At 35.1% G+C, this 16,498-nt stretch overlaps 1 protein-coding gene across 1 annotated transcript in view; it reads right to left on the minus strand.

Moving 5' to 3' along the window:
* The window catches only part of LOC109105484 (CUB and sushi domain-containing protein 3-like), a 242,628-nt gene that overhangs the window by 18,746 nt on the left and 207,384 nt on the right, over window positions 1–16,498 (minus strand). The window contains 4 exon segments of the mRNA XM_042741717.1: window positions 1,403–1,576; window positions 10,721–10,900; window positions 12,716–12,892; window positions 14,742–14,924. Of these exon segments, the coding sequence (XP_042597651.1) occupies window positions 1,403–1,576; window positions 10,721–10,900; window positions 12,716–12,892; window positions 14,742–14,924 (714 nt within the window).

Genomic DNA, 16,498 nt, shown 5'->3' on the forward strand with positions numbered 1-16,498 from the left:
ATATCCTATTCATTAAAAAAAAAAAAAAAAAAAAAAAAAAAAATTGCTACGAGTTCTGTGCTAGACTAACTGAGACTTGTCATGGCACTTGTATACTGTTGTTGTTCTCTCGTTGGTCTGATTGCTTCTGTTGTTCTCATTTGTAAGTCGCTTTGGAATTTTATAAAAAGCGTCGACTAAATGATTCAATCTCGTGCAAATGTAAATGTAAAATAAAGTGCAACCAAACAGTGTATAACTGTATAAGGCAAATTCATTTTCATACGTTACAAAGCATTAATCTCGTGCACCTACTGATTTGATTTGAATATGAACACACCATTTTCATAAACATACGTAAAGGACGTAAGAATGCACAAGGAGGTTTCATATATAAAAATGCTGACTCGCTAGGTAACGTTTTCTTATTAAAATCAAATGATACTAATAGCAATATAGTGATGCAGTGGCTTTAAATTGTTATGATGTCATAAGCAACCCAGTTCTTGATTATAGATCTGTGGTTTAGATGCATTTTGACAGGTTTGATATCATTGGCGCCAAACACTATTGATTGCAATGATCACGCTAGGCATCAAATGAGATTTGAGTGATATGGCAGAGAGGAAGAATATCAGTATAAAAAAAAATGCAGGCTTACATTTCAGTCTCTTCCTCACATACACTGTGTTCCAGATTATTATGCAAGCGACATATCAATAGGATTTCGGTACAGTAAAGAGCCAGATTTTTTCAACATCTTTGGTTTTTTTAGATAACTGGTATCAATCTCTGACAGGTCTGGTCAATAGTTTGCCAGGTCTTCTTAGGTAAATGGAAAACCTACTTAAAGAGGTTGTTCCACATTATTAAGCAAGTCACAGTTCTCATGAAATATGGTGAGGAAGAAAGATCTTTCTGAAGATGAAAAGTATGAAACAATGCAATGTCTTGCAAAAGGCATCAAAACAGACAATATTTCACGAAAAGCAAATAGAAATTATTGAACTTTCAAAAGATTTGTGAGTGACTTAGAGCACAGAAGATCTTGGTCAGATAAAGATTTATTAAGGAAAGTTTCTGTTAAACAAATGAACTGCATTGTAATGCCAGCTGTAAAAAAGCCACTGCTGAGCAGCAGACAGGTGTTTGAAGCTACTGGAGTCTTTATTGTACCAAAATAATATTGATATGTCACTTGCATAATAATTTGGAACGCAGTGTATATGACTGCAGAAGACTTGAAATTAAATATCCAAGTTGTATGGACCACTTCAACTATACTTTTAGTGTTTTTTTTTTTTTTTTTTTTTTTTTTGCTGTTGTTCTTTTTGATGCCTAAAAGAGTAAATCAAAAACTTTTCACTTTCACTGCATGGATGAGAGAAAGAAAGGTTCAGAATAGGTTTAGAACATCACTCACGCAGGCACAGAGGAACCTCTCCGCTCCAGGAACCGTTGCCAACACACGTGAGGACGGCAGGGAAGGACAGTTCGTATCCCATCAGGCAGCGGTAGCTCACGCTGGTGCCCCACTCAAACACAGAGCCCTCCACCTCACCGTTAGACACGCCGGGTGGAGGAGCGCAGGTCACCGCTGAAGAACAAACACATGGAGAGAGATCCGAGTTCATTAAGAATGCATGAAAGCCTGGCGAAGCTGTCATTCAATTGCACGTGCTGCCGGTGTTGTTTCACAGGACGATTCAATAAAGGAGTTAAGCAAGTTAGGTAATGCCACAAACGTGGTCACAAAATGGAGGTTGTTTAGTTAGTCTGGTCTAGATGTAAGACTTTTTGTAGTTGTTTTTTTAAGGGTGTCTCTTATGCTCACCAAGTATGCATTTATTTGATCAAAGAGGCGATGAAAACAGTAATACTGTAAAATATTATTACAATTTTAAATAACTGTTTTCTATGTGAAGATATTTTGAAATGTAATTCATTTCTGTGATGCAAAGCTGGATTTTCAGCATCATTACTCCAGTCTTCAGTGTCACATGATTCTTCAGAAATCATTCTAATATGCTGATTTACTGCTCAGGAAACATTTCTTATTATGATCAGTGTTTAATATTTTGGTGGAGACCAAAACGGAAAAAATGTAAAAATAAACATACAAATGTTTCAAACTTAACCAAATACTCTTGTCCTTTTAGTTAAAATCTACCTTTATTCTATAGTTAACTCTTGTCTGAATAAGTGCTAGTTTGGTTTCATTTGTTGTTTACTTGTTTATCCAACAGATATTACAAAGAATACAGGCAATGATATTCTCAAACATGGCCTCATTTTAGACGGTTTCCCTAGGTGTTTCTAACCATAATATACAACCACTACAGTCGAAACACACATCTCCACAAGAGAGTAATAAATGAACTTAATCTAATAAATACTGCACAAAAACAACATCATATTTCATATGCAGGTCACTCAAGCACACATTCATCATGGTGTCTTAGACTTCATTTGTTCCCACTGAGCAGGAATTTGATTCATTCATATTCACTTCATTAAACCAGCAACTTTAATACCCTCATGTAATAAATTAACATGATGTTTGGATTTTAAAACATTTGAAAGTCTGTCAAACACTTGAGAGTTCAAATGAATGTTAATTTGGAATTGTCCCACAGTGTTAGTATTTGGTTTCTAGCTGTCCCACATCACACACACACACAAATGATCTGACTACAATTAATTACTGCTGTCAGGATCACTAGAAAACAAAGACTTTATATTACCACCTGTTTCCACACTAACAATGCCAACCAAATAGTGATAAATACTGCAAACTAAATAAAATTCACCATTAACTTTTTACATCCAGACACATCGATCACAGAAAAGAAAAAGCCAACGAAACTTCCCCACGTGGTGTCAGTGTAGCCGACATTGAAGTCCTGATCTGTATTTTGAGGCTGTACTGCCCTCTGGCCAAGCTTTAATATTTTGTAGACTTGTCTTGAAAGCGTCTTGCTGAAGAAAGTACATTTTTTTTCTGTCGTTTTTCTACTGTGAAGGACTATGTTCCACTTCAACATCATATAATAAAGCACCAACACTGTATTCAATACGTCACTGAGGATCACTCCAGCAGCTTCAAGTGTTGTTTATGAATGGTGACTAAAACACAGGGTTTTTACAGCACTTTCGCTCGTTTTCAAGGTGTTAAGAGGTGTGGAAGAGGCTAGGTAAACACAACATTAGCTGGAAATCACCTAATTGGTTGAGAGTCATCGTTTGCAACCTGCTTTTACCTCAGCAACTGTTGCATCATCTTTATTTGAACTTGCAGGGGAGGACTTTGGAAATATGGATTGAGTGTTAAATCCAAGCGAATGTTTATTTACAAAAAAACATGCTAGGACTTTCCTGCATTGGCGAAATCAACAGAAGTCAGCAAACGTCTGCAGGGCCAATCAAAAGATGTTTTAAATTGCAAATCTCGAACTGAGAAAAGGACGCGGGGGGAGCAGATGGAAACTCGTGAGCTGATATTCTGACAGTGTTGGAGAGCAGTCGGTGGGGAGCAGCTGGGGTTTGGACGGCGTATGAATAAATGATGAGATGTTTTGGAAAGCAAGTGCCCCAATAAAACCTCTAAAAAAGATGTGTGGAGTCGCAGCGCTGCTCTGTAAAGATCCTATTGTTCATGTGTAAATCTACCCAGGCAAAACTAATAAATTAGACTCAAAGGTCAATTGCATGTCTATTAGTTCATCACATTGAATAGCCATCAGCTTTCGTTAAAGGGACAGTTTAAAACAGAATGACAAATTTACTTAACCTCATGTCATTATAAACATTTTCTAACATGGAACACAAAATAACATTTAAAAAAGGTCCACAAAAGAAATGTTTTGTAGGTTTAGGAAGATTTGTTATTACGAGTTGCTACTTTCCTCTCTTTTCTACTAGCTGTCACATTCTATCTCCCTTGCTAATTGTACAAGATATGCAAGCAAATTTATTGCATCAAAATGTAGTTGCACACCAAAAGTCTTTGAAAAGTTCCTTCAATCACGAGTGACAGATCAGAGATCGTGTGAAGTGCTCCACAGAGTCGGTAACGCACTGAGAAAATCTTCATAACACACTGACGTTTGTGACATGACAGTGTGAGCACTAAAACGAATAAAAACGTGTGTGTGTGCATATATATATATATATATATATACATTTTCACCAAAGTATAGAAATAAAAAAACGTGTGTGTGTGCATATATATATATATATATATATATATATATATATATATATATATATATATATATATTATATATATATACACACACACACACACACACACATATATATACTTAAATATATACATATTAAACATATTTATAAGTGTGTGTGTACATTTTGTCTACAGATAGTTCATCTACATAATATATGAGACCTATGTATACAGTAATTACAACAGTATGTTTTAATAACCACAAAAAACAGCATCTTTAAAAGTTGCAGGAACCATGGGAAATCTGGTGACAAATATCTCAAATTTGCAACACTGCTACTTCTACAGCCATTTTTGGAGCTCGACAGCTCCTTCAAATGGAATTTCCTTCAAAAATCCTCCTTCTGGATTCCACAGAAGAAAATAAAGTCATTCGCGTTCGGAGCGACATGAGGTTGAGTAAATGATGACATTTCGTTTTTGAAAGAAGCGCTCCTCTAAGCTTTGTGCTTCATACAATTCTCTTCAGTAGGAAAATATGCCTTGCACGGCTGCCTGGCTGATCTGGAGGTGTTGGAAACGTCCTGCGAGCTGCTCATAGCTTTGGAGATTAAGTGTGAAGGCAGGACAGAAGATCCCTCCGCAGAAGAGCGCACTGGCCCTAAGCCTGCGGCTTTTAGTGCCATTGCTTCAGTAAATATGAGGTGCTAGGAGTGAGCTGCGAGTTGACTCCAGACTTCAGTGGCAGGGCTGGACAGTTTGGCGAGCTGTCCGACCCAATCAAAGTCAGAAGCGAAGGGATAAAGCAAGCGCAGCCACCTTCTGCGGAGGTGACCTGGATGATTGAAGGCCTTCACATATAGGATGCAGGATGTATAATGTATAATAAATACGCGTAGCCGCTGTTCAAGGTGTGTGGAGACTGCTTTAAGCAGACACGAGCATATAAAGAAGATGATGATGATTTTATGTGTGAATCTCATGGCTCAGGGGTAGGGTTTAATGAGACATGGAAGCTAACAAGGTTAAAAACTGAAATGCTAAGTATTCATGTCTCTTGGAAGGGTGTTGAATATTAAATCCACTGCTACTAAATAGATGCATGCACCTAACTTAATTATTAAAGCAACACATACAATAAGCTTTGTTAGTTGATGCTTCAGTTAATAGTCGTTATCTAGTGAAATATTTAAAGTACATACTAACACACACTAAGTGTGATGTACTGTGTGCATACAGATAATTACACATACTTCATACAAACAGCTTTAACATTGAAGTGTCATGTTTAGTGCATAAACAAAAAACAAACAAACAAAAAAAAAAAACAATGTGACATGGTTATTACAGCGAACCATTCAGAGTAACCATGGCTGTATAGAGAAAAACAGTCCATATGATTCATGCACAATATGTAAAGTCATCAGAACTTTTCCTTTGCCTATGAAAAAGACCAAATTTATTTTCCAAAAACAGGAAAACTGATGCAACATGTTCAATGTAATACATGTTTTTCAATGTCATCAGACCTGTTAAGAAGCAGAGCAAAATGCAGATGAGAAATAAAAATTTTCAGCTGTAAAATAGGTTGGCTTTCAGTTGATATATAAACCTTAAAATGACCCTTATGACTGGTTCTGTGGTCCAGGGTCATATATATAGTATAATATATGTATTTTACTAATGCCAACCTTTTAAATGAAGAGATGGAAAAAAAAAGGAAAATTCCAAATTGTGAGATATAAACTCACTAATGAAAGGGAAAAAGTCCATGGCACAAAAACAACAACAACAACAACAACAACAACAACAACAGAATTACACTATGAAAATTCAGAAATCTGTGAAACAATTTAAAATTGCAAGATGTAAAACTCAGAATTCAGATAAAGTCAAACTTTATGATATGTAAAATCAAAAAAAAAAAAAAAAAAAAAACTCAAAGAAGAAATCTGAGGAAGATTTTCAGAAAGTGAAAGTGACATACAGCCAAGTATGGTGACCCATACTCAGAATTAGGAGTGAAACTCTCTAACCACTAGGCCATGATTCCCCCAAAGAATTGTAATATATAGCATAAACTCGCAATTGAGAGACGCCAAGCTTTTAAATAGAAGCCTACATACAAATAAAATGAGAAAAACACCCTAAAATGTTGCTTAAATTAAAATGGCAGAGATGAAAAAAAAATACTAATATGCAATTTGCAGTGTCAGTAATTTGCAGTCTTGCTGGACGCTGATGCTACATTTTAATGGTTTGATTGACCCAACATGTCAACATGTTCTGGCTCGACCAATAGCATGAGTTTACCAGCCTGTGTCCAGCTCTAAAAGGCTCAAACCGCAGCAGTCTCTTGCAGCTGTGTGCTCTACAGGCCATTTTTTGCATCATGTTTGTGTGCGTTTTGCAGTCGCTCAGCATGTGTTGCACGTAGAAAGGCCCATCGCTCAAGCGGGTCCCTGAGGCCGTCCGTAGCTCAGTGTGATGACAGAACCACGTGTCACTGCTGCTCATCTGCACGGCTGACCCGAGGTGAACAGCAGTGTTGCCAAGTATAAAGTGTTTCCTCCAAAAACACCACCTTTATTCTCGGCCAAGTTGCTTTGACAAGACTTCCCAATCTTTTTCCAACTAACCTTAACCTCCCCCACCCCCAGCAACTGCTTACCGTTGTGTTGTTTACTGTTCTGGGAGAATATCGACTAAAGTTTTGGTCTGAAAAAATTCTCTGTAAACACATCAGAAAAGTACATAACAGGGTCCGATACAAGCCCTCGTTTAAAATGAGGTACTGTCAATGAAAGTCCATGTACTAACATGTAGACAGTCTACAAAAACAAACCTCTGGAAACACAAGGAGGAAAGCAGACTGAAATATCCCATATGAAACACAGAGGCACTGTCATTAATGACTAAATTCAACACTATTACAATGGTTTTAAAGTACAAACAACTGACACGCTTGAGAAAGAGACTCACTGGTCTCACATCGGTCTTTAATGAGACACCTGAAACTGCTTGTCTTTTACAAGTTTTGACAGTTTGTGGAGAAAGAAACCTTCCAGTGCTGTTTTACAAATCTGCTTCTGTCACATATGCATATATATTCAACTATGACTATCATTCACACAAATGAATACATTTTTCCTTTCCTCAAACAAGTCATTTGTGAACTGAACTTAAACTGGTTCAAGAAGATACATTGAGCTAAAAAACACATCACAGTTTTTGATATTCTTGGACCAAAAATCAAAAAAGTTCTAACGGACCATCCTAGTCTAATGCGGACACACATACATTCTCATGTCTTCGTGATGTGCAAGATGAACAGAAACGACATGAGGGTGAGTCATTAATGACATTAAATAATCTTTAAAAAACACATGACTTTTTCTACTTTTTAATTCAAAGTTTTCAAACCAACACACAAGAAATAATAATTATAATTATTATTTACAGTCAAGACATAAGAATTATTATTTTTATTTATTTTTTTAAGAATGTGCCGTATCTTTAATGCAAGTGTATTTGGACTTCTTTCAAGTATAAATTAAATTAAAAACAAGTGGAAACAATCTGCCAGTGCACTGTTTTTACACTGCAAAATCCTTCTCTTAATGAGCAATTTTATCTTATTTTCTTGCTTAAATATGCAGAACGTTTAAAAACAAGATAACTTGCATAACACTGCATAAGATATTTAGACTTGTTTTCATAGACTGCATCTTGAATATAAGTGTATCTTGTGTTTGCAATTGTCTTCAAATTTACTTCCATTGTAAGCCACTTAAAGTTAAGACTAATCAAAATAATTTCGGCATTAATCAACATAATAGCACAAATGCTGTTGATTTGATGACCTTAGCAATCATTGATCCAGTGTTATTTTTGTATTATTTATATGCTATTATATTTATCAGAATCTATCTATCTATCTGTCTGTCTGTCTGTCTGTCTATCTGTCTGTCCGTCTATCTGTCTATCTATCTGTCTGTCTGTCTGTCTGTCTGTCTGTCTGTCTGTCTGTCTGTCTGTCTATCTGTCTGTCTGTCTATCTATCTATCTATCATTACTTTACAGGATTATTTTTTTCCAGTTAGTAAAATTTTACTTATTTTGGTTATTTGCCAATGCAATATTTAAAACGTTTTTCATCTAATATTTATATTTCATAATTCTACATTTTATTTTAATTAACAAAGCTAATAGTTAAGTTAATCATTTTAGTTAACAATAATAGCCTTGATCCCAAAGCATTTCTCTAATTATCAGGCCCAAGTGAACAATTTGTCCCAGGCTTTGAATTTAAGCAAAGCAAAATTTATATTCCCTATAGAAATTTCTATGACTTTTCCCGGCCTGGAAACCACATTTTTAAAATTCCTTGATGTGTGAAGGACTTGCATGCTAATCTCAGATAGGTCACCGGACACTGGCAGTCTTCAGCTGCACTGAAACCAAGAGCAATGAAGAAGAAACTGAGAGCGAGATGAGCCCTTGGGCACAAATGCCTCGCGGCAGACTTCACCGCCGACTGACGGGAGACGTGCCTGAGGGTCCGTCCCACCACAAATCACTCACTGGCTACGATCCATCCACGCCAGGCCCAAGAAATGGCTTTCTAATGACTTCACATTACGGCCTATTAGGACGCTACATTGATGTTTCTCTGCAGGATCTCACTGAGCAATTTGCTCTCTGTGTTTGTTCTCAGAATTTTAATGGCCGCCATTTTCATGTAAAGTACGCAATGCAGATTTCTTAAGCTAACAAGAAGGTGTTGAGTATGGAAAAACAGGTCTAAATGAGATGGATTCTAGATTTTTATGCTTATATCCATCAAGGACTAATGTTATAATGAGGATGGTGAAGTTGTAAAAAAAAAATCAACTATTTCAAGCAATAGTGTTTTAGCGCTACTGAGAACGCCGGAGGAAGGAAAGTTTCCTCTTAGTGATTTGTAAACGGATTTGAGCATGTGGGCTGCCAAAGAAAATCTGATATTGGCTCAAATAAATAAATAAATAATGGCTGAAAGGAGAGTGCTGAATGCCATAGACAGAAATGACGCTTATTGCAAAGCCAAGAGTGAATCAATGTTGAATACTGCGGAAGGCTTCCAGTGATGGAAAGACCTGTGAAACACACAAAGGTATTAAAATGACACAGTAACATTATTTAATAGGGGAGAACGGTTGGTGATGATTCTACATATTTCACACTGCATGTGTCACAACAGCGAAATACCTAAAAAAAAACAACTAAATGTCCAATAAAAGGGACCCTGAGGGGACTACTAAAAAGGGGGTTAGGGGTCCTTGAAAAATTTGAAACAAAATTTTTTATTAACAAATGTATTTTTTAGGGCGATGCACTAATTTATTTCATTGACAGTCCTAATTTTTAACAGTAAGAAATACAAATCTCCATATGATTTTGCCTAAATAAATAAATAAAGTTGCTTTTGTTGTAATAATAAAAAAAAAACTATAAATATATTATGTCTATAACGAAAAATTGTTCATTATTGGACATTTAAAATCACAGAATTCATTTTAAAATAGATTGATAACTAAATGTCATTAATTATATTTTCTAGCTTTTCTGTTGTAAAAAAAAATATTGCATGGAAAAAATAATTTAATAATTTTAAATAAATCAATGATAATAATAGTAATAATAATAATTATTAAGCACTTTTGTGCAATAGCAAATATGCACTAACTAGAAGAAATCGAACCTAAAAAACAACCGCAACTCTGCAAATGAAACAAACCAGTCTTAAATGAAACATCAATCCAATGATAATTATAAAAAATATAAAAAATGAACACAATGTTTGGTGTTTTGATAATTTACTATTTTAATGATTTGAATGGTTTTTAATAACAATGATGAATTATTTACATATTTATTTTATATTAATTAAAATAAATTGTAATAATTTTTGGTTTCCAAAATATTGTGTTCTTGGTGGAAAAAATAAAATACAAAAAGGTTTGGAAAATCATGAAAAAAGTATATTATATATATATATATATATATATATATATATTATATATATATATATATATATATATATATATATAAGGGCAAAAATCAAAGAAATTGTTATAATACCTAAGATACACTTACTGATCAGTCTGAACCTAAAATCCTGATATTGAAAAATTCACGTCCATTTCATTTGTTGTCTACCTGAGCACAGAGGCCATGTGCTCAATCCCGGTTCTCACCAGTTTAGATCGTCTCAGTAATCGAAGGATACGGGAAGTCAACGAGCGTTCCTGCAAGAGGGCGCTCAGAGAGAAGCACTGTCAAATATTCATGAATCTCCTCTCTCTCTCTCACCCTCTTCTGACGTGTGAGAAAAAGTCGCGGTTAACCCTTACTCTTTGATGCTTTTCTTCAGAAACAATGGCCCGTTTACAATCCAAGAAGCCTTGGCAACTACAGAGCAACATCTGTTTGTTTGTGGCACTAAATGCCTCGGCAAACCACCAAAAAGTCTCAGTATCGTAATTGGAGAAAAAGAAAGACCTTCAAACTCTGTACCTTGGCAGGTGGGAAACGTTCCGCTCCAGGTGCCGTTGAGGGTGCAGGTGCGGATAACGAAGCTCCCATTCTCCATCAGGTAGCCGGGCTGGCAGGTATACGTCACGTTCTGGCCGATGGTGAAGTCCTCGCCGATCCTCAGGCCGCTGGCAGGTACACCCGGATCCCCACAGCTGATCACTATTAGAGCAGAACAACGACAGCGTTTGGAAGAAAGCGCATTATGGAAATGTATGTCTTGAAACAGGGACACCATTATTTGTGTGAGCGTACATGAAGAGTCATTAAACTGTTTATGGATTCAAGACTGTCTCCCAGGGAACTAAAACTAAACAAACAATTATTCTGGATGCTTCTGTTACAGTTCTGCCTGTCACACAGAGTGTAATGGTCAAGCCTTGGGTTAGACACTACAGCTGAAAAATGGCACATTTTGTCATCATGCAGAACAACATCTTCAGTTCAACAACACTTAGACTGTCAAAGCATTATATGAGCATTACTGCATTCATAATAGTACTATCATTGCAATAATATTCGTATAATATTACTAATACTTTTACTAAAGATTAAACCTCAGCATGTAACTCGCCTTCATGATTTAGGGTCAGGAAGATTTTTTAAAGAAATGAATACCTTTATGCACCAAGGATGCATTAAATTGATCAGAATTGACAGAATGAGAAATACAATTAATGTACATTTTAATGTGTTAATAAATATAAATAAGAAATCATTTCTGAAGGATCATGTGACACTGAAGACTGCTGAAAATTCAACTCTGCAATAAAGAATAAATCACATTTTAAAATATATGAAAACTTACTGTTTTTTTATTGTAATAATATCTCACAATATTACTGTTTTTGCTGTATTTCTGATCAAATATGCAGTTTTCGTGAGCATAAGGGTCTTCTTGAAAAACATTAAAAATAAAAATCGTACCAACCCCGAACATTTGAACAATAGTGCATTCATATCAATTTATGATGCTCATAATCAGATTACTGATTTCATGATTACGTCCAGTATTCACACAATGGCAGTAAATTATTTATAAATTATTAATTTATATGATTTAAAAAATGATTACTGCTTTCAAAAATGTATACATTTTTATGATTTAATCAATTGGAATGATCAACTTGCAAACCCCCTGCAGTTCCTTCACAAACCACTCAGGAAACTGAAAAAGTATATTCTATTTCACAATGTAATATTTAATCCACTGCACATTGTTGGTAGCAGAAAAGGTAAATAAATAAATATTCTTTGTTTTTGTTTTTTATCAGTGTGGTACAAGATTATTCTATCCAAATCAACATGACTATCAATTTAGGTCAAAAGTAATCAGATTACAATATCTTAAAAAAGTATGTAACATAATGGATTAGATTTTCGTCATGTAATTTGAAATCAGTAATGGGCTACAATTTGTAAGTTGGGGCGGGACTTCCTGTTTGACTAATCAATGCCAGACGGGGGGAGTGTTTAATTACATTCATCATTTGTGGCATTCTGAAATGACTTCACCTTTAACATCCACAGTTTCTCTTGTCACATCAACAAAGAGCATCTCATCAGAGCATTGAGTAATGTCATGTGAAATTCACCGCAGTCCTCCAGCACTCCCCCGCTCATTATTCTCCCACTACCCCGACATCAATCTCGCATTATACGTCAGCTTGAGATTGATTCTGCCTGTCATCTCATCCTACTATTACTTAGACAGCGGCAGTAATAAATCTGGCTCCATTAATGAGATTGCTCATGAGGTGAGCAGGGTCCACATCTGAGCAACAACAACCCCATGATAAGATGGTGGGCTAATTACAAATGGGCGTCTCGTTATTATGGAAAGTCTTTCCTGTTCGAATGCCAACATTTATTGAGAAACGCAGTTGGGGGGAAAAACAAAACAGATGAAGGAAGGCTTGAACACTGCCAGCATGTTTGAGTTTTTCCAGGATGTAAGACAACAGTTTGGGTACATACGGGTGCAGTTGGGCTCGCTGCCAGACCAGGTACCGTTCGCCAGGCACTGACGGGAGGGAGAACCTGAGAGCCGGTATCCATCCACGCACGAGTAGACGATGGAGTGAGAGAAGGTGGTGCCATGAACACGCAAAATGCGCCCATTAGCCGGAGTCCCAGGATTCCCGCACTGAACAGCTATTGGACGAAAAAGAATCCCATTAGCAGAAAAGCACACGTCCAGATCGGTCATTCCCTTATTTATGAACATGATAGCCTTTGAAAAATGAATATGCTTGTGATTACAGGAGATACGCTGTAAAAAATATTTTTCGAAGTTGCAAATAAATATGATTGGAACACATCTGACAAGAAAATGCCATTTTAGTTTCTCTACTTAAAAAATAAAATAAAATAAATAAATCTTTTAATGTGCTGCATGCTGTTTCTGCCATTAATTTAGTTTCTGAGTGATTTATTTTACAGTGTATTTGCATATAATATTATAACTATAAGAAAAATATTTTTGTTAATTCAAATAAAATTGGTAAAAACTAAAATATAAATATTAGATGAAAAACTTAAATGGAAATGAGAAATGTTGCCTTGAAAGCTGACTGAAATAAGTTAAGGACAAAGTACTAAAATGACTTAAACTGAAATAAAAAGAAATTAAAACCACAAAATATAAAAGAGCTAATAGTAAAAACAGCACATAATAGCATTATTACAACTTAAAATAAAACTACAAATATAAAAATAAAAGCTTGTTCAAAATATTAATAAACAGTACAATAATATACTGTATGACTAATAAATAAATAAGTATTATATATATATATATATATATATATATATATATATATATATATATATATATATATATATATATATATATATATATATATATATGTATATATATATATATATATTAAACATTCAGAATATTTGCTTTGGTGAAAAAGCAACTAAATAAACTAAATCTATTAAAAATAATAATTTATGTTAAGTGAAATAAGGTTTAAATTAAATAAAAACTAAAACTGAAATAACAAACAAGGCTAAACAGAAAAAAAAAAAAAAAAAAAAAAAAAAAAAAACACATAAAATGACTAAAAAATAAAATAGAATAAAATAAAATAAAATCACACTTTAATTTGAGGACCAATTCTCAAATATTAACTAACTACGGCTTTTGCCTCAATACACTCCTAATTTGCTTTTTAATAGTTAGCAAGGTACTTGTTAAATTTAAGTATGTTGTAGGATTAAGGATTCTAAAATATGGTCATGCAGAATGATGCATTAAAATGTGCTTTATGAGCACTAATAAACAGAAAATATATGCTAGTAATATACATGCTAATAAGCAACTAATTAACAGTGAACTAAAGTGTTACCAAAAACTAATTCAAAATATGAACAAATCCTCTAATAGTACTTTATTAAGCACAACTTGATTATTCTGTATTCATCTGAATTGTTTTTGAATAGCCTGATATTTTTGATGGTTTTCTGATGGTTTTACTGGGATATTTTTGCAAAGGTAATAGACTTCTTTTTAGATTTCTCCCCTCACGCACGGGTTAAACTGCAGGAGATGTTGGTGTTTGTTCGGCCTGGAAAATCACAGGGGGGCATGATGGGATTTAATGCAAGACAAGCTGTTAGACCAGAGCCGCGTAGCAAAAACAGTCAAGCTTGAGAAATTTCCGCCTCCTGGGACCTGCACGTTAACAATCTGTAAATCTGTTTTATGGCCCAGCATGGCGCTGGACCGCAATAACCTGTCACCCTCGAGATGACACAGACAATGCGTCAGACTAAAAGAGCTGCAAAAGCAGCAGAAAAACACTTTCCTCAAAAGCCCCTGGTGCAAGCTCATCTTTTGCGTGAATTACAGAACGCATGAATGCCATGAAGCCGGCTCAAATGTTCAACGAGAGAAAAGACTTCTGGTTTGATGCATATCAGTGTCCCGGTGTGTACTCGTGCCACTTCTTGCTGTGTGCATGCATTATTCATGGCGTCTAAAGGAGTTACTTACGTTTGCAGGTGGGCTGACGGCCTGACCAAGTGCCGTTGGGGAAGCAGATGCGTTCTGCCGAGCCGTAGAGCGTGTGACCCGTGGCGCAAGTGAAGCGCACTTTGGCGTGCTGCTGAAAGCTTCCCTCCTCTCGGGTGGCATGGGCTGGCGTGCCCGGATCCCCGCAGGCACCCCTTTTATCACCTGGGGAGACAAGTGCACATATATTCTAGATACTATATTCTAGATACTATTCTGTGTACTTCATTCTCCTTTTTCCAGCTGAGCGAGCACATGCAGTTTTCTACTTGGACAGAAACAAACTCCAAGTTTGACAGTCAGTTGCTGGAGGTACATGCAACCCATGGGATACTGAAACTGCAGACCTGGTCAATATGTAAGACATAACGTACAGCTAGTCAGCCATTATTACAACATAAACTCAAAGCCGAGGGGTCTTGTATTACCCTGAAGGGGTTCATTTCGCCATAACAGCCAGCTGACTATACACTATCTTGCTTATTAGATGGCGACACTTGCTAAATAAATAAATAGATATGAAATATTGATTTGAGGGTTTTATTTTTTCATAAACCTGTTTTTTTTTTCAAGTTATTTATTTGCCAACAGATTAAAAAAATAATCAATTTAAAATAATTTAATAATAATAATAATAAATAATTTAAATAATTAAACAAGTCTTAATATATTACAAAATTTTGCTAGAAAGTACATTTATCTTGTTTTAGGAATGTTTAGATATTTTTAGTGGATTTTATTTTTTTCAGGAAAGAAAATTATTTTATTCAGCAAGGACACATTAAACTGATCAAAAGTGACAGTAAATACTTTTACATCAATACAAGAGCTTCCAATAAATGCTGAAAAAAAAAGAAATGAAATGAAGCAGCACTACTGTTTTCAACATTGATAATAATAATGCTGAAGTCATGATGCTGAAAATTCTTAAAATATATAAAACTATCAATATTATAATACACCTTTTTGAAAAATATATAAAAAAGTAAACAGTTATGAAAGTAATTTTGTATATTTAATCATTATTATTTCACAGTTTTACTTTATTTTTGATCTAATAAACGTAGGCAAAGGTTTAAAAATTTAAAACGAAAAACAAAACAAAAAGACTAAAAAAAAAATAGTATTTTTTGTCTTTTTTCCACTAAAAATATGTAAACATATACTGTATATATACATATATATATACACACACACACACACACACACACACACACACACACACACACACACACACACACACACACACACACACACACACACACACACACACACACACACACACACACACACACACACACACACACACACAGAGTGGTGGGAAAAAGTGTTGGCCCCCTTCCTAAATTCTTATTTTTTTGCATTTGTCACACTTTAATGTTTCAATTCATCAAACAAATTTAAATATTAGTAAAAGATAACACAAGTGAACACAACATGCAGTTTTTAAATGAAGGTTTTTATTATTAAGGGAAAGCAAAATCCAAAACTTCATGGCCCTGTGTGAAGAAGTGTTTGTCCCCCTGTTAAAACTGTGGTTTATCACACCTGAGTTCAATTTCTCTTGCCACACCCAGATCTGATTACTGCCACACCTGTTCACAATCAAGAAATCTCTTAAACAGGACCTGCCTGACAAAGTGAAGTAGACCAATAGATCCTCATAAGCTCGACATCATGCTGAGATCCAAAGAAATTCAAAAACAAATGAGAAAGAAAGTAATTGAGATCTATCAGTC

This window comes from Cyprinus carpio, chromosome B16 (genome assembly GCF_018340385.1).
Source record: "Cyprinus carpio isolate SPL01 chromosome B16, ASM1834038v1, whole genome shotgun sequence".
NCBI classification, from domain to species: Eukaryota; Metazoa; Chordata; class Actinopteri; order Cypriniformes; family Cyprinidae; genus Cyprinus; species Cyprinus carpio.